The 19,198-nt window shown below is 35.8% G+C and overlaps 1 protein-coding gene across 3 annotated transcripts in view; it reads right to left on the bottom strand.

Moving 5' to 3' along the window:
- Positions 1 to 6,999, bottom strand: part of podxl (podocalyxin-like) — a 40,158-nt gene extending 33,159 nt beyond the window's left edge. The window contains exon 1 of one of the 3 annotated variants that reach the window (XM_052554953.1): positions 6,624 to 6,999. In XM_052554953.1, coding sequence (XP_052410913.1) covers positions 6,624 to 6,660 — 37 coding nt within the window. In that variant the 5' untranslated portion in view covers positions 6,661 to 6,999. The remainder of the gene's footprint in view (positions 1 to 6,623) is intronic. The other 2 variants (XM_052554951.1, XM_052554954.1) reach the window with 2 other exon arrangements.
- Between the last annotated feature and the right edge of the window lie 12,199 nt (positions 7,000 to 19,198).

Raw genomic sequence — 19,198 nt, 5'->3', positions numbered from 1 at the left:
GCTCTTAAGTTTAAGAAATTCACACAGATGATCTTGTATTTATAATGATCGCATATATGTGGAGCAGTTTTCTTTCTTCTCAAGGTATCTTGAATTCTGTCAAGCTGTGATTGTTTTTGTCTTTATGCAAGTCAAGTGGAAATTAAGTGTCCCCAACTAAGCAAGCCAGAGGTGGCAGCAGCAAGCAACCAAAACTGAATCTGCCTCTGTATCCATTGTCCCATCACTAGTTTCTGATGTATCTATCACCAATAACTAGAGCATCCAAAGCCTTATCTACAGCCCTCACATTTTTACTTTCCTTAATTAAAGTTTGGATGTGTGTCTCTAATTCTGAAATCTTCTCTGTCAGCCTAACTATTTCCCTTAATTTATCACATGTAAATCCCTCCTCGCTGACAGGGAGAGCTTATGTGTCACATGTGGCAAGCAATGCAAACAACAATAGCAGGAAAAGAAGCCATTTCTCACTGTGACTGATGAATGATTCTGACTTACCACTGTTGTTTGATGAACTCGTGAAAAAAATAGAGCGAGAGAAAAAATACATTTAGCGAGAAAAACTGAGAAAAAGGCAATAGAGTAGAAACGCGAATGACAATCTAGCTGGCTAACAAATGCTAACGCGTGGTTTTAGAATAAAAGTGAACAATTACATAAAAAAAAAGATTAGTTCGATCGATAATATCAGAAATATGGTGGTAATTAAGTTATATTTTATCACTTTATATTATATATGTTAATGTTATATTATAATGTTATATTATAATCAACAGATTCTTAGCTACTGACCCAGTATTTATCAGAGTTTAATATTATATCCTGTCCAGAACAATAAAGACAAACCAAATGTAAGCTGATATTCCTTTTAAACATCATTGGCTCATTCTAGACACCACAGCAACTGTCGGTCCAAGACTTTATGTGATAAGTGACTGAAACTCCTACATCTGCACAAATAATTTCCACTGTTGGTGCTTTTTACCAGAACTGGCCACCCAGAATGAAGATCTTGTAAATCTTATCCCACTGGGATGTCAGAACAATTAGTAGTGGTTGTTGTAGAAACAGGGCATTGTTGCTGTCGGGATGGGAGATCTTGATGAGAGGCTGTTCATCTTGTTTGGTTTGCCAATGTTGTCTTTCATTTAGCCCTCTGTCTAATCACCATCTTATCACAGCCTTGCGTTTCCAAAAATATGGCCACTGCTAATCATTTCTCCAGACCTAAACAACTAAACTAAGGCTTTTCTATTCACTCTATTGGACCTGGTTTTTAGAAGCCTTTTAACTACCATTAAACCTATACATTTCACCTGCGTAGAAACATCATACTCATGGGTAACCCCTCACAGAGGCATATGAACCACTCTTATATCTGTCCTACAGACTCCCAAACTCTCAGATTCTGGATGTACTGTGTCAGTAATCCCAGATAGCAAGAGATAAACTTGCTCACTTTAAAGACTGGTATCAGATCAAATGTAGGTGATTCTGTATGTGTAGCCTAAAATATTATATTTTTCTAATGAATTGTGTCTCTCAGGATTGCTGCCAGAACATTGGTTGGGAGTCTTTTTTAGGAATAATTAAGATTTTTAAACGTTTTTAAAATAATTCTATTATGCTCACCAAGGCTGTAATATTGTGAAAAATTATTAGCTTAAAATGTTTCAATTTTAATATATTTTAATTTATTCCTGTGATTGGAAAGCTGAATTTTCATTCATCATCTTCGCTGATTTGAGGCTCTGTTATTAATAACATTTCTTACTATTATGTGACTTACTATTATGCCATGACAGGAATAAATTATTTTAAAACGAAAGTAATTTAAATTTTAAATTACATTTTGAACTAAATTAAATATTATTACAATGTAAAAATTTATTGTTACAGTTTTAACAAACAGAAAACATATTTTGTAAACTGTAATAATATTTCAAAATAATACTCTTTTGCAGTATTTTTTTATTAAATAAACGGAGCCTTGGTGAAAATAAGAGACTTCTTTCAAATACATAATTAGTCCGTACATTTGACTGGTTGTGAAAATGCTGATGTTAAAGGGATACTCCACCCTAAAATTAAAATGTATCACTTACCCCCTGTCATTCTAAACCCGTAAAAGCTCTGTTCGTCTTCTGAACACAATTAAAGACATTTTGGAGTAAAACCTGGAGGCTTGAGACTGTCCCATAGACTGCCAAGTAAACAACAGTGTCAAGGTCCATAAAAGGTCTGAAAAGTCATTGTCAGAATACTCCATCTGCAATCAGACACGCAATCTGGGTTATATGAAGAGACAGGAACACGTTTTGTAAGCGAATAAAACAAAAATAACGACTTCATTCAACAATTCCTTTGTCAACGGTCGTCTCTTATTTACTTGGTAGTCTCAAGCCTCCAGGTTTTCATCCAAAATATCTTAAATTGTGTTCCAAAGGCGAACAGAGCTTTTACGGGTTTGGAATGACATGGGGGTAAGTGATTAATGACAAAATTTTAATTTTGGGTTGGAGTAACCCTTTAACTCCAGTAAGTTTGTATAGACTTGTAAAGTAACACTCTGTCATTTGAAGGGGCAGTTTTGTTGCCAGGAGTGTTTGTTTTAAGGCCATTAAAGTTGTAAAATTGTTCCTTAATTGCAGTTTGGGGATTAATAAAGTTGTATTACACTGTATTGTACTAATTTCTTTGAATAGGACGTGCACACCCTCAGTCTCCCACCCCCTCCCCAGCTGTGTGCAGGACCTCTTTGGGCCCTTAGCATGCCCCCTCTCCCCCTGATAGTGTCCTATTCAGGGGTAACTGAACAGGCCCACCAGCCCAACGGGAGGGGGGCAGGGAAGATGGGGATTGGGGGCTCCTTTATGGAGCTAAGTCACAACTAACCCCTTCTATTGAGGTGAGGAGAGACTGTGAATATAAATTTATGTGCCTGACTTAAACGCATTCCTCATGACACACTTCATCAGATGCCATTAAAGTGTACCAGTAGAACTGTATGAAGATTTTTAAGGACTAAGTACTGAAGTGCCACATTTTTTTTTTCCGTATTTAAGAGTTTTTGAATAATTGCAAACACTGTATTTATGAGCTGCATTGAGCTCATCTGCTGGAGGAATATATATATATATTTATTTTTTTAGCTAAGACTAGCTTCTACTGCTGCAAAGTATCCGTGATAAAGTGAAGGATTCATGGGTAGAGACTAGAGAGGGGAGGCCAGGTTAGAGGTTGGATTAGAGAAGGGAGTTGAAAATCGTGGCAGTGCCAGTTACAGACGTTATACATAATAAGCAGATGAGAAAAGGAGGGAGAATGACGGAGGGGCCATCTTTGCAATCTCAAGATACAGAGACTAGTCTCTCCCGCCCTTTGCCTTAGACATCTCCCTTATAAATTTTAGATGTTCTCACGTTAAGCAGGGAATTACATTACTTTTAGGTGCCACCTTAGAGAGAGAGTTCACCCAAAAATGTCATGTTTATCATCTTACCCCCAGGGCATCCGAGATGTAGGTGACTTTGTTTCTTCATTCTGTCACTTAATTTTTGGGTGAATTATCCCTTTAAGACTACAAAAAAAATCAACATTGGAGTTTTAGTGTCTTTTATTCCATGAACAGATCCTAATAGTTTGAGGCCATGACGCTAGTTGGGTCAAAAGTTTTAATTGATACAAATATACTCAAATTCTGTTCTTCTGAGTTATCTGTTCATCAAAGTATCCTGAAAAAAAGGTTGGTTTCCACAAAAACATATTAAGTGTCAAAACCTGTTTTCAGCACTGATAATATTTAAGGACCGCTTTTAATAATTGAGCACCAAATCAGCATATTTGAATAATTTCTGAAGGATCATGTGACACTGAAGGCTGGAGTAATGAAGCTTAAAATTCAGCTTTATCACAGGAATAAATTTAATTGCAAAATACATTAAAATAAGTTGTTTTAAATTGTAATACTATTTGACAATATTATTCTTTTTTTTTCTCTCAGTATTGTTGATCGAATAAATGTAGCCTTAGGGAACATGAGAGACTTTTTAAAAAACATTTTAAAAAATGTAACTGATCTCAAAAATTTGAAAATGACTCATTCTTTGATTTAGGATTTTTTTAGATCACCAGCTTCTAGATCATAGCTGTAATGCACACTAAACTGGCTATTTGAAATGAGACAAGACCTTTGCTATACTCCACCCAAACTTCCAGGGCAGAACGGACTCACCGCAACACATGACAGAAAACCAAGCATACCAAGGCTTTTCTTGGGGTCTTTAAAACACTACGCCCCCTCTGGTTTCTCATCTACTCTTGCGTCATATAAATCAGTCAGAATCAGAATCAGAATGAGCTTTGCAGGTATGCAAAGGTCACACATACGAAGAATTAGTTTTTTGTGACAGAAGCTCTGCAGTGCAACAGAATGACAGCAACAGAACAAAAACACAGATGATAAAAGAATTAAAATAAATAAATAAGACAAGTAAGGAATAACAATATACAAATTAACAATTGTATGTGCAGGTATATTACAATAGACAGTTTTGTATGTACAGATATATTATGAACAAATTGAAATGTAGACCAAGTATAGTGTTAGATAAATAAGTGTATGAGAGTTTAAATAGCATTGTGTGTTCCACAGTTTATTTTCAAGTGTTTCATTTCTTGAATAATCTCTATTATCAGGAAAAAGTTGGACCGTTTGGGTGAGAGATATAGTAAGACAGAGACAGAGAGAAAGAGAGAGAGAGAGAGCAATAGGAAAGGAGCAGAGGAAAGATTAAATAAGTTTCACACCTTCCCTGGGAACAGGGATGTTGACCGAATACTTTCCTACCCATTGTTCTGCACTTTCCCAAGCCTTGTGTAAGACAGCTGTCAGGCCGCATCAAGACCAGAGCACTGCCAGAGGATACTTTGTTGCAGTCAGTTTATTTTGGCTGATTTAAATGTTGAGGCTTTCTTGACCGTAGAGGATGGAGGAAACCTTATGCAACACAGGGAGCCTTTATAAATACTCTGAGGTAAACAACATGAATGACGGCATACATTTTATCAATGCTTAGGTTCAGAAAAGCTGAGATTGCAACATCCTCATTTTTGCACTACAAGAAAGCGATTTCAAATTAATCAGACCTTTTAGAAAAGGCTGACTGAGACAGAGCAGAGTCAAAAGTGCTTATGGTGCTTTTTACAAGTTTGGCCAAACAAAACATGAGCGCTTTTCTGATGACTGTCAGGCTGATGTCTGGAGAGGCAGGTGCACCGCACGGATAATTAAAGAATAACAGTCCTCCCTCACATCCCTCTCTTGAGTCTAAGACGCACTTCATCTCTAATAGTGTCACTGTTTGTAATTTCAGCAAAGCAGCTGACAGAAATGTCGAGTGGCACAGATGTTGCACTTCCCAGAGCTCTTTGCAGGATTTGTTTACACACACACACATGGTCAGGTGCTGTTACATTAATATCCATAACTGTCAGCAAAATGTGAGTCATTTTATGATAACCACCCTTGAGTTATAAACATAATGCTGCACAGATTAACTGGTGTGAATTAAAATATGAATTTATATTAGAATGTTTACCAATATAACGGGTTGATCAAAAAGAGTCAGAAAATCCTAGAAAACATGAACATAAAAATATGCTCTAAGAAAGTTTCACAAATGTTCCCATTAAGTTGTTATTTATGTTATTATTATTATTATTTTGTTTTAAAAACAAAATAATAATAATAAAATAAAACATCATACTTTTGAATGTTCTCTGAATGTTTTGAAACAAGTAGTAACATTTAAAATATTATTAAGAATGATATGTCCAACTAAAAAGTTTCTGAAATAAAACGCTCCTTGCACAATAACTATTAATATTACTGGAAGAATGTTTTTTCATAGCTTTGAGAGAACTTTGTCAGAACATTATCTCCAAAGTTCTGAAAACGTTCCTCATTATCTGAGAAGTGTTAGACATTTGATCTTGTTTGAAAAACACTAAGCCTTTATAAACATTACAAACAGATGTTTCCCCTTAACTAAATTTCTGATACAATATTATTATTATTATTTTACAGATTAATAAATGTACCAGGAAATCGCTACTCCTAAGTGTGAATTAAATTTTATGATCTGTGGGCTATTCCTGATCGAGAAACTGACTGAACAAGAAGCCCATAGCCAGCTACTGTATGAGGTTATAGAAAAATCTAATTTGTTCCCTACTAATTTTCTGTGACTAATTTTCTGTTTAAAACTCCTCATATGAATGTCTGCATTATAATTCAGTCTAGACCGTTTGCAAGAATATTAGCGTCTGTTGTCTCTTTTAAAGTGTTTAGGCTATATAATGAGTTTTATTATTTTAACTTATTATATAGTTGTATAATTATACAGATAGTTTATATATAGCCACCGATGCCCCCAACCCCACCGAGAACGCAGAAAGAATTGAAAACATTTAAATATTTAAACAAGTTCTGAAATACACGAGGCGTTTGAATCATCAACCTGAACAAAGTTAGCAATTTATCCTTAAGCCAGTAGTTATTAATTATTAATTTTTTAATTAACATCTAAGCAGCATGTTAACGCATATGAACATAAACTCACCTAACACAATGAGTGTCCACGAGATTGCCATTTTCATTCAGTCAGTTTGATGCTCGCTGCTCCTTCAGTGACTTCAGGAAAAGTTTTGCATGAGAACGTGGAGACGCCGATCGGTCCCGCTTTTCGTCTCGAGTTTGTATCTGCACTTTTTTTGCAGCTGGTATTTCTTTAAATCTTAAAGCCAAGAGGAGTGCTTTTGTTTGAGCTGCTTCTTCTCTGAGTCTCTACCCCACCCTGAGGGTCCGGGGATTTGGGGGGCAGAGTTTTTCTGGGTTTCCTTGGCTGCGCTGATTGTGATGTATTGAATGCGGGGAGTCGTGACTCTGGAGTGACGTGCTGTGCGCGGACAGGTCTGATGATGCAGCTCACGCAGAGAAGAGTGACCAGACACAGGACTAGCCCATCAATACTGTCTAGGCCTAACATCATGCGCGTCACTGTATTCATTAATTATTATTATAGTAAAATAATAATATGACATAAAATATGTTTTACAAATTGTATATTATTCTAATAATATAATTGTAATAAAATATTAATTGTATAAATGTAATATTTATTTATTTATTTATTTTTTACACATTTTCGTTCAAGGACTGGATCCATGAAGACCCATGAAAAATATTGTCTACATTAGTTATGTCTGAAATCATGTAACTGTTTTCAGTACTGATCGATCATTAAATCAACATCCTGTTTCATTAAATCAACTTTTCTGTGTTTCTAAATATTTAATGGTCTTACTAATTATAAAATTAAATAAAATGATAAATGTTTTGAATAAAATGAATATAAAAATGAAAATAAAAAAAACATATATATAATACTAATAATAAATCATTTTGTTATAAATTAATAAAAACATTTTTATTTTATGAATTTAGTACGATTATTATTATAATCATTATTACATTTATCATAACTTTTTATAATTATAATTTTATGATAAATATGATATATAATGTATACTAGTTGTATATTCCATATTATATAATATAGTATAATATTACTAATAATATAAAGCATTACTATTACATAATTTGAACAAATATTTTTGTTGTTTAATGTCATTTTATGAAGTAATGATATCATGAAGTAATTTTATTGAATAATTTTTTTTTTTGCTGGGACATAACAAAGGAATCACAATATACATAATTTTACTGTCTTGCACTTACAGACTTTTGTTTTTTTTAATAATTAAATCAAATAATTAGTGGCAGAAATTTTCCCTGAATGTCAACAGGTCTCATTTCTTGGGAAGTTCACCAAATGAGTCAGAAAAGGAATGGGTTAATTAGTCTGAGAAAGCTATGTGTAATCGCAGCTGGTGTGGAGTTTGTTGTGTGTGAAGGCCAGATCTGACACTGCCAGCACAACACCAGTGTCACCGCCAATAACCATGACAACCAGACTTCAAAAGCTCCTGTTGTAGTGCGGGAAAATCATGTTTACTTTTAAAGGGATAGTTCATCCAAAAATGAAAATTATGTCATTAATAACTCACCCTCATGTCGTTCCAAACCCGTGAGACCTCCGTTCATCTTCAGAACACAGTTTAAGATATTTTAGATTTAGTCCGAGAGCTCTCAGTCCCTCCATTGAAGACCCGGAGGAGAAGACAATGCTGAATAAAGTTTTTTTTTTTTTGTACCAAAATGTATTTTCGATGCTTCAACAAATTCTAACTGACCCTCTGATGTCACATGGACTACTTTGATGATGTTTTTATTATCTTTCTGGACATGGACAGTATACCGTACATAGATTTTCAATGGAGGGACAGAAAGCTATAGGCTAAATCTAAAATATCTTAAACTGTGTTCCGAAGATGAACGAAGGTCTTACAGGTTTGGAACGGCATGAGGGTGAGTTATTAATGACATAATTTTCCTTTTTGGGTGAACTAACCCTTTAAGTGCCATAAAAGACAATACCTCCATTCAATTTTAGTTTCATGAGCTTTGACCTTTTGTGACCTCCACTCATGGGCATCTACTTATGCTCCATTAATTATAGCATTAGCTCAGTGTGGGCCCAAAGAAGGCCCTCTGTTGTAACCAGTCAATAGGAAACATTAGATCAGAGCAGAGACAAAACTCCTGTCATGTCATGTGTGATTTTTATGAATTGTAGAGGGGAAATGTTTTGGGTGCTGCACAAAGGGAGATAAACACATGGGTGTTGGTCGTATTTCCGGGGCGTTTCTCTCAGTCCTGAAATAGTTGCTACATTATGCCTGTTTGCCCTCTTAATGCTCTAAACATGAAACATTTAGAGACTGAATCCATTTTACGGAAAAGCAAATTTGTTTCAATTGTCTTTCAAGTGCTTCTGAGTCGAGCAGTGTGTTGTGTGTGTGTTGTCAAGTGTAAATGCTCCATGATTCTCACAATTGTGTCGTAATGCCAGCAGCTGGGCAGAAGAATGTATATTGCTATTGGACTTGAGTTTACCACTCAGTAGACTTATAACTCTGGCAAAAACATGTATGTATGAAGTTTCATATACATGAACTCCACAAATAAAATGAGTATGCCTATTTTTAATTTAATTAAATTTGTAGCTTTATTTTATTTGTATTTATTTATTTATTCAGATGCTGCAGTTTTTACAGCCAATTTTTGCATTTTATTATATTTAATTAAAATTGTATTTATTTATTTGCCATTTTCTACACACCAATTTTCAATTTAATTTTTCATTATTTTATGGTATTTTAAGTTAAACTTTGTTTAATATAACTTATTCTCTATTTCTTTTGACTATACAGTTTCTAAAGGCATTGTGGCACACTGTTTTCTCCATTCTGCATAAATGAACTCCTCAAATGAATGTAGTATCTATTTAATTTTTTTTATTTTATTTTATGCATATACATCTTTTATTATATTATATGATTAAAATATATATTAAAAGATAAAATATATTGTGCCTGCTTAACAGTGTCTGCAGGCCTACGCCATTGTTGCCCTACACTCAATTGAAACAAACAAAATACATTAAAAAAAAATAGTTAGGTAAACCCCAGCATTTTTAGTTTCTAGTTTATGACCATTTTACAGTGATTTTACCATTCAACATTTATGGTTTAGTTAAATTTCAGGTCGTTTGGGCTGGAAAAGTTGACTTCACACAAGAGAATGGTTTCAAATCTCCACTCACACACCCATGCAGCTCTGTCTTGTAACGTAACACATTTGTAAAACTAGAGAACTATGTTGGGCCAGATTTTCGAGGGTGCCCTTCTGACACTCTTCGCAGGGCGGCGAGTGACGGATCGCATGTTAAACAGCTCGGGGGTCGCAGGGCTGGAGGCCGGCGCTCTCACGTCTGGCTTCACGCCTCCCATCCATCGTTTGCTCAGTGGCGCGAGGGTTTGTCACAGGGAGAGCGCGCGCTCACTCTGCCTCATTAAAGAGCCACAATGGTAAGAGCATTCCAAGAATGCGGCGCTCATTCACTCTCGCTCTTTAGATGCGCTGAGACGCCGTGCCAAGCTCTGACAGGGCAGGGCCAAGCCTCCCCCATGATGAATGCCATTTCTAAAGCTTCTTTATTGAATTTATCTTGAGATTTATGGAACACATTTTTCAGATATGTGTAAAGTGTAAAGTGAGTATTATATTATATTATATTATATTATTTATTCAGAAAAAACTTCACAGAATTAAGCTATGAGAAATGATTTACATGTTTTCCCTTCAAGACTTCATCATAGCATGTCTTACTCCCTCATGGGAAAGTCTTTAGCAGTTTTCCTGGAGTGAAGATACATGGTCTGTTAGTGAATATAGTTATGGTGTAATGATAAATGGAAAGACTGAGCAATGCTCTGAGATACAGGTGGTCACTGTGTGTGTGTGTATACATCAAAACTCAAAGCTTAAAATGGCAAAACAGGCAACATGACACAAGAATGCAGCAGATTCCAAAACATGGTTGACATGTCAGAGATTCTGCACGGTGTCTCTTTGATGATCAAAATAGCATTTGCATAATCTTGCCTGTATTGTTTGAACTCTCTCTTTTACTGTGAGATAAATGTATGCATGTGTGTGTGAGTAGCCATGAAAGTGTGTGATTTAGGAGTTGACAGGACACAGAACACTCTGCACCTCCTTATCAGCAGCCTGGTACCAACCAGAGTCAATCCCGAGAGGAAAAACAGCACTTTGTGTGTGTGTGAGAATGTGTTTGAACGGAGAACTCCTCCAGTGTTATGATCTAGTATATTTTCTCATCTGTTGCTGACAGTACCACTCTCCACAAATATTTTGTTTATTTCTACCTCTTTTTCAGTCCACAGCACTCATTTATGTTTGAAGTGTTTAAAACCTCTTCATTTCGAGCTGACAGGCAGTTATAGTATTATAATGTGTAAAGAAATGTCTTTCAGATCCTCTGTGTCTTCTGCTGGAAAAGCAGCCATTCAAAACTGTAAGATATTTGTTGAATATATCTCTCTGTGTGTATGTGTATAAAATACTTGATTTGGTACTTTAATACTTGATTTAATTGATTAATTTAGATGCTATTCCAATTCCTTCATTTAAAGGCACTAATATTGGCACCCTTGGTACTCCCAAGTACCAATGAGCAAAGCGGATAAAAACAAATCTGCATAAATCTAAGTTTATCTTTTCTTCTTTCATTCCAAAAAGTCACAAAATTATAAACTAAATTCTAAATTCTAAACGAAAAAAAAAAAAAAACTCATTATGAAATCAATGTTTTTGTCTAGTTGATGTTGGCCAGATCCTTCAGACTCGCAGGTCTGTGTTGGACCTTCTTTTCTTCAGCTCAGCACTCTCATTTTTACAGGGCTCAGGTCAGAAGTGGCATTGTGTGACAAACAAAAGATTATTGATGGGATATTGCAAAAAGTGACATTTAAATTGTGATGCATCTTCAGATGAGTGACAAGACCAAGATCTAGGCTGGGTATTTACCATGAACAGTGGAACAAGCTCTTAACCTCTACAAGCAAACAATCAGTGCATAGGTGTTTAGATATGACCTTTGACCTGTAGAAGAGTCATCTATCTGCCTCTGGTCTGATAACTCGGAGCTGTAGATAATCTCAGAATGCTACTGTAGAGCTGATGGAGCCAGGACAGGAGATCCACACCAGCCGTCTATATGACAATGTGGCTCAGTCGTTGGGTCGGGTCGCCTTTGATGGGTCCCATCCTGGGGATGACTGAAAAGGAGGATGCAGATGGTCTGTGTTATTATTAGCCAGTCCCTGACTTTAAGACTTCGATGTGACCTGACAGGAGTGTTTCACATACATTCAAGACTTCAAGTGTAGACTAACAGGATGAAGTAAAGAGATGGATGAAGCGGAAGTTATTTTTTTTGTAGGGGTGGGGGGTCTTCAGACTTCCATTAGTCAGATCCAGAAGCGTTGTGGTTATTCACAGAGTGGGAGTGGCACAGGAAGCTGCCAGTGGGAGCGTCCCCGGAAACAGTTGCTGCGTGATCCCTGATTTTTTCTATAGGAGGAAATGATGAGTGTAGGCAAGGGCCTTCCAGAGGCCACTTCCAGTCTGGTGCCCATTCAAAGTGAGATTTTTGAGCCACGTGGATTTTGAATGTAGCTTCCAAAAGACAAAAATAAATATATTAATAATAATAATAGCCGATTAGTATTTTCAGATATGTTCAGATGAGTCATCACTAAAATGCCAGTGTTTTCTTCACTCGCTCACTGATTGAAAACCTCTTTCTGGTGAAGTCTCTCGTCAGAAACAACAAAGTGCAAATGTGTTTACGAATCTGTAAGGTATTCATTTCACAGTGTCAACAGATTGAGTGATTTTAATGGGAGTTTTTGAAAGTGCTCGAACTAGACGGCAGTAAAAATGTTCTTTGATAATGTAAATGTTCTTTGCTCTTTTTCTGTACAACGAAAGTGTTATGATTAGCAGGGGCGGATTTAGTGATTTGGGAGCCCCAGGCAAAATACAGGAATGGGGCCCTATACACTAAGCAATTATCTAAACAATGCAAGGTTATTAAAGTTCTAAACTTTAAAATACATTTATTTATTTATTTATTTATTGTAATAACAAATATAAACTGAACTGAAGGAAATTATACAATTTTCATGCTTGAAGATTATTTCAACCAAACATGAAGTGTTTCTGTGTGGAAAGCATGCATCCTCTAATTGGGTCCATCACAGAAACGAGTGAGCACCTTTTAAAACAATTAACATTTAATTAACACAGTTTCTAGTTTAAAATATAGCTTCAGATATTTTCATTTGTAGGGTCCTATGCAAAATCCGTTTTGATTGTTGATTGTTTGAATTTGTCTGGATTCAGTTTTTTTTCTGTTTTAATTTTAATCTAAAAGCATGTCTAATTAATAGAAATCATGAAACTTGTTTAAGTGTAAAAAAAAAAAATTACATAATAAGGACCCAGTGCTTTCTATTTAAGTTTTTCTTTATTCCATTTTAATGGTTTAATCAAAAACATATCTAATGAACTGAATAAAAAAAAAAAAAACTTAAAGAGCCACACAGATGGGAAATCAAAAATTACCTGTATTACAGTGTATGATGTAGCTGTCCATCAGTGTAAACAATGTGCAAAGTAATTAAACCAAAAAGTGCACAATTTATAAAGTTATTGGCTTCTAAAGTAAGGAGTTGACTCTGAATCACTGAAACGAGTCGTTATAGATTTCAAATCTTTTGCCCATCTCTATGTACATCACTAGGAGCACTTTGCATAATAATCTCCGCCTACCGTCTTGAGAGAAACAGAACTCTGACCTGCCCCCCCCCACACACACACAGACGCTCTGGTTGGTTTGAGAGCATCATGTCGAGGAGACAGTGTGTTTTTAATTGTAAAGGCAAGTTTGTTTTATTTTCACTGCCAAAGAATGAAGATCAGAAGAACCAATGGCTAAAATTCATTTTTACCACAACACCAGAGCAGTACAACAAATCCCTTTTGTTGTGTTCACAACATTTCACTGATGACTGCTTTTCTAATCTCGGTGAGTACAGCGGGATTTTCAAAGCGTTTGGCCATAAAATAGGGTTCATTACCAACTTTATTTAGACCAACGAGCATCTCCGAATCACAACGCGAAGTATGATTATGAAGTTATGTGTTTGTTTTCTCCCGAGCGTCTTATCAGCATGTGTGCTGTCTGCAGCCTGTCTGCGCTGATCTTCATTTACAAAAACGTCATTAAAATGAAGTGTAACTCAGTGAATAATCAATGAAGAGACATGAGAGATATATCTATAGAAAGTTTGACATGTCTACTTTAAAACTAAACAAGTGCTGCCGAAAACAGATATTCTGTGATAAAGTAATCCATATGAAAACAACGCGATGTCTGTTTTTCATGTCTCCCTTCGTTATATCTAATGTGACCACGCCCCCACGCTGAACGCGCTATTCAGATTCAAACTGAAGCGCGGCTTGAATACACACACACAGAAGAAAAAGCAGCGAGACTGTTCAAGTTTTTTATTTTACTGTTTGCTTCGCGATGAGAGGAATAAGACATAATTCACCCCAAACAGATGCTAACGCATAGTTTACCGTGGAGGTGTGTGTGGAACAACCAATCGAACCTGACTATGTTAGTTGACGAATCAGAACAGTGTATACTACCGAAAGGTGGGGTTTAAGGAAACTGAATCTTTTGAACAGCTTCGCGCGAACCGTTTGGGGATCTCTGAGAATTGAGGTAATTTTAAAATGATATTTTGACAAAATGACAATGTTTTTTAACCTTGGATGGATTTAAACCTAATGTACAGGACTTATAAACAGTGATAGGAAGCTTACAATTTTCATCTTACTGGCTCTTTAATGGATTAATTTATATACAAATCAAATAAAGGCAAACATTATTTGTACAAACTTTCTCTACAAAAAGATACACAACTGTTAGTCTGCGCCATTCATTCTGTGACCATCCGCATTACACATTAAATCATTTTTTATGAACTGGACATTTTTAGTGAGATGCATCCACATGACATTTCATGATTCTGAAGAAAAAAAACTGTTTATGATATAATAGTTAATTAATTTTATGATTAATGTATTTTAGAAATAAGGAAAAGGTAGACAGGTGTGGCTTCATGGTTCCCCTTGGGACAACATTATAGAGAGGAAGGGAGGGTGATGGAGGGATGACAGAGGAATTGTGGGAATGATTGGGTAAGCAGCTATTTATATAGTACCATTAGCTTCCTGAACTATTGTTAGGAAGTTCACTCTAAAGCACTGCTGGTAAGAAAAGTATAAAAAGGGGCTTCAAATCACACACACAATCAGATTTAAGCCACATAGACCCTGGCATGGGAATAACTTCCTGTCCTTTCCCTTCATCTCGCATGATGCATGTTTTACACATTCCCCCTCTGGGAAATCTCTTTCTGTCCCCCAGTCAGTCTCTCTCTCAGAGTATCAGGATGCTCTGATTAGTTTCCCCTATAATCTGTGTAGAATGCCATATCTAGTGATATCTTGTTGTTTTTTAGGGGACCCTTTGACTCTTTCTATCTGAAGCAGCACATCCCCCACAGACGTCTCTCTCACTATGCCCTGACCCTGGATCTATGTGTGGAATTCTCTCTTCATTTATCTGTGTGGGCTTCATCTTCTCTCACACCCTTTTATTTTTTTCACATTCCTGATCCTGGTGCTGTTGCTTTCTAAATTACGTTAGTACTACAACCCTCGACTGGCACACAGTTGAGCAAATCTCTTTATGGAATATCTAACCCAAAAATGAAAATCATGCCATTCCAAACTTGTATGGTTTTTTTTCTTCATCCATCAAAACACAAGAGGGGAGGTAAATAAAAGCGACTGAATGGATGGAGGAATTCCTGGTTTGGAAGTGAAAGTGAACCAGCAGAGATCATTAGAAATAAGCTAGACCTACTCTATTTTACGTGGCATATTTAATTGTCAAAGTTATCAGATTAAATCTCACAACCTCTTTTGATAAGTTGAATGTTTCAGCACACATCTCTATAACATCAAATAACTGGAACTTATTATTTCTGGACACTACTAATTGTTGATGTTTACTTGGGTATGTGTTTACTTATGGTAGCAAATACTCTATTGTCAAACTAAAAAGGATGTTTTATGATATCATAACTAGCACTGCCCTCACCACTTTTTTTTTTTTTTTTTTTAGAACAAAAGATCTAATAATAAATGACTGAATGAAGATAAAGCAGGAGAAATGCATTGTGTGAAAGAACACTTTCAGGCGAGTCGTGTGACACTCGTTTCCTGCACTTTATCGCATTGATCGTCGGTTTTATTTGTCGATGGAATATGTGTTGTTTAGTGACATTAAAATATTTTCACCGAGCTGTCATCTGCAGAAGCTGTGTTTAAAAAATAAACCCGTCTGCAGGTCTTGTTTGAACAAGTGTCAAACTGACCGTAAAGCCGCTTACTCCGCCTAGTGGCGGGGATGGAAATTGGATTCCAGTTTCTAGTTTAGTAGAAGATGAGCTCTAGGTTCAAACTTAACATATTTTACAATAAATATGATTTTGTCAAGGTCTTTACCAGTTTAGATAAATGAACCGGATCAGCCCTCAACTGATGTTTTTTATTTTATTTTATTTTTTATGTGTGAGCTGTGACCATCTCTAGAACACATTCTTCTCTAGTACACATAACTTCAATCTTGTAAATAAAAGCAAAATGCCCCATTAAAAGTAAATACATTTACACAGTTAATGTGTTCAGATTCCATTTTCTTAATATTTTCTTCAAGTGTCAAAATTTTACTGGTTTATATCACAGGGATATCATGGTTCAGAGGATGCTGGTTTAAATTCCAGCCAGATCTCTGCAATATGAGTGAGTGTCATGTTAATGGACCTGAGCCCTGGAACCATGTCCAGTTGTGGTTATGCTTCTTGATATACAAAGTATAAATAAATTATATAAATAAAAAAATGTAGCTGTATAAAAATTTTGAACCACCATCCTTCGTACCCATTTAGGTTACTGTTTAGGTGAGCCTCCAAAAAGAAAATGATGGTGACTTATATGTCAAGTACACAATAAAACACAAACACATAAGTCTCACTTATAATAAGTCTCACCTGTCCGTGAGGAGATGTCCATTATCACAGCCAATGTCTGTCCACACGCCCCAGAGCTCTGTGTGGTCCAAACACATCTCTTCTTCTGTGAGGGAAACACATAATTAATTAAGAAATTACACAATATTGTACACATTAAGTTTTAGTTTCACAAATTCTCATAATTTACATTTTGTAAATGTCTAATTTGAATACTTGTCTCTATCAAAGACTTTTCCCCCAAGAACATGAGTTGAGTCACTAGTGCCACTCATGGCTTTCAAACTAATAGATGACATTCTGTAAATGATGCCCATTTTCCATCAACCCAATGTTGTGTGAACAGAACCACAAGTGTCAACTATTTTTGTAGAGTTTCTCACATAGACACGGCTGTGCATCAACCATAGACATATAAATATATTTATGTCTATGTATAAAAACAGTCATCATCTGAAGTTTCTTCTTCTGTTAAACAGAAACTGTTCTTTAGTTTCTACCAAAAGGGATGTATTATACAGCTAAAAGATAGTAAAGATGTAATTAAGTTTATGTGACTGATTAAATTCAAAACGTTTTTAACATTTACACACTCAAGAAGAATAAATTTATACAAATTATTGTGTCAAGTCAGGTAGAATCGCCCCCTTGTGGACGATTAAAGTAACTACTATGACAAAAAGGAGACAAACTGTGGAAGTTTGTCAGCTGATATTTAAATTTCATATTTGAAAACAAATCGATCATTTTCTCAGGATCCAGACCAACTTGGATTTGTCAGATTGTTTAAACTAACTATAGCCCTCATCTTATGCGGTAAGAAAGATATAATGCGTTGAACTCAGACACGTGCTCAAACATTCAAACACATAGCCTATTTAAAAAACTGGACGATATTATTATTTTGTCTAGATTTATCTGTTTAAAGTAGATGTCCACTTGTCCTTAGTTATTAAAATGTGTGTCGTGTTTGTTCACAGTTAATTATTTAATATTATCTCGGTGTTTGAAATTCAAGCAGCATGGTAAAGCTTCAGGAACGATTTCTTTAAATGGTTTAAGTGCGCATCCAAATGCACGTTGATAATCTAGAAACTAAAGACTGAAATAAATCCAGAGTCCAGAGCCGGATTATCCAGGGCACTTGTCTTGGGCCAGTGCCCAGGGGCACCAACTATTCACAACAACTAGGGGGGCACCACATGATACAAGCTTTAAAAATATTTTTCTTAAATTGTTTTATTATTCATTTGAAATTCTTGAAAGACCATACATAACTCGTTTATGAACACAACAACAACAACAATAATAATTAATTATTATAAATAAATAAAGATTACATGACCACTATCAGTCCCCCCCTTCCGTCCCTGTCAGAGTTGAGTTGGTCCACAACAAGTAAGCGCAAATGTGTAATTTTTTTAATGGCTACGGAAAATGAATCAGATTGACAGACGTCAATTGAGTGGTTTTGCAAAAAAGAAAGTTAAAGAAAGACAAGGACGCTACGTTTAGCTACAATTCAAAATGTTCCAGGAATCGAAAGTTTTTTTTAAAACGAGTGAAGAATGAGCTCAGGGAGACAATGACAGAAGCGATTGAATGCACTCTCCCTGTTTACCATTGAAGTTAAAGTTAAAACATTACCGTCTACAGCCGCGAGAGGGCGCTCTATGCTGCTCTGTGCTCCTGTAGTCTACCACTGAAAACATAGAGCGCCCTCTCGTGGCTGTAGACGGTAATGTTTTCTCTTGTTTCTTTGTTCTAAATAAATGCGACTGATAGTCCAGTGCGACTTATATATGTTTTTTTTCTTTGTCATGACGTATTTTTGGACTGATGCGACTTATACTTAGGTACGACTTATAGTCTGAAAAATACGGTAGTTGGACAAGTTATTAAATGACATTTGAGAAATCACCTTAATTATGTCTTGGGGGTGGGGGGTCTTTTGAGGTATACACAATGTCTTAAGGCCCCTGGCTGAGTCACCAGGGACACTGTTTTTTTTTTTTTTTTTGCGCTTATTTTTCTATTCTGCGCGTTACATTGTTACGCCAGCAGGTGGCGACAAACGACTGTCTTTATGAACGAGTCATTTGAGCCGATTCGCATTTTGTAAGAAATAAAGCATTTAGACATGAAACACTCTGAAATATTAACTTATACAAAATCATTGAAGAATACCTTTATTGGTAAATGCAAAATTATTGCAGGAATGCTGTTTTGGCCATGTAGTCAATTCACATGAGCTCCAAATTTTTTCTATTCTATTCAATTTTTTCTCTTTAAATACATTTATAGGATTGAATTATGCATGAACTGGCTCAAATCAACAATGCAGTATTATAAGGTTTACAGAAAGACACTTAATAAGTGACGGATTGAAATTTTTTTGATAATATCTTTTCGAATAGGGGAGAGAGGGGTCGAAAGTAACGTGGGACAAAAGTAACAAAGCGATTTTCTCCGAGCC

The sequence above is a fragment of the Carassius gibelio genome, chromosome B4 (genome assembly GCF_023724105.1).
Source record: "Carassius gibelio isolate Cgi1373 ecotype wild population from Czech Republic chromosome B4, carGib1.2-hapl.c, whole genome shotgun sequence".
NCBI lineage: Eukaryota > Metazoa > Chordata > Actinopteri > Cypriniformes > Cyprinidae > Carassius > Carassius gibelio.
Note: the sequence above shows the minus strand (reverse complement) of the source record. Positions and strands in the feature narration are given on the sequence as shown.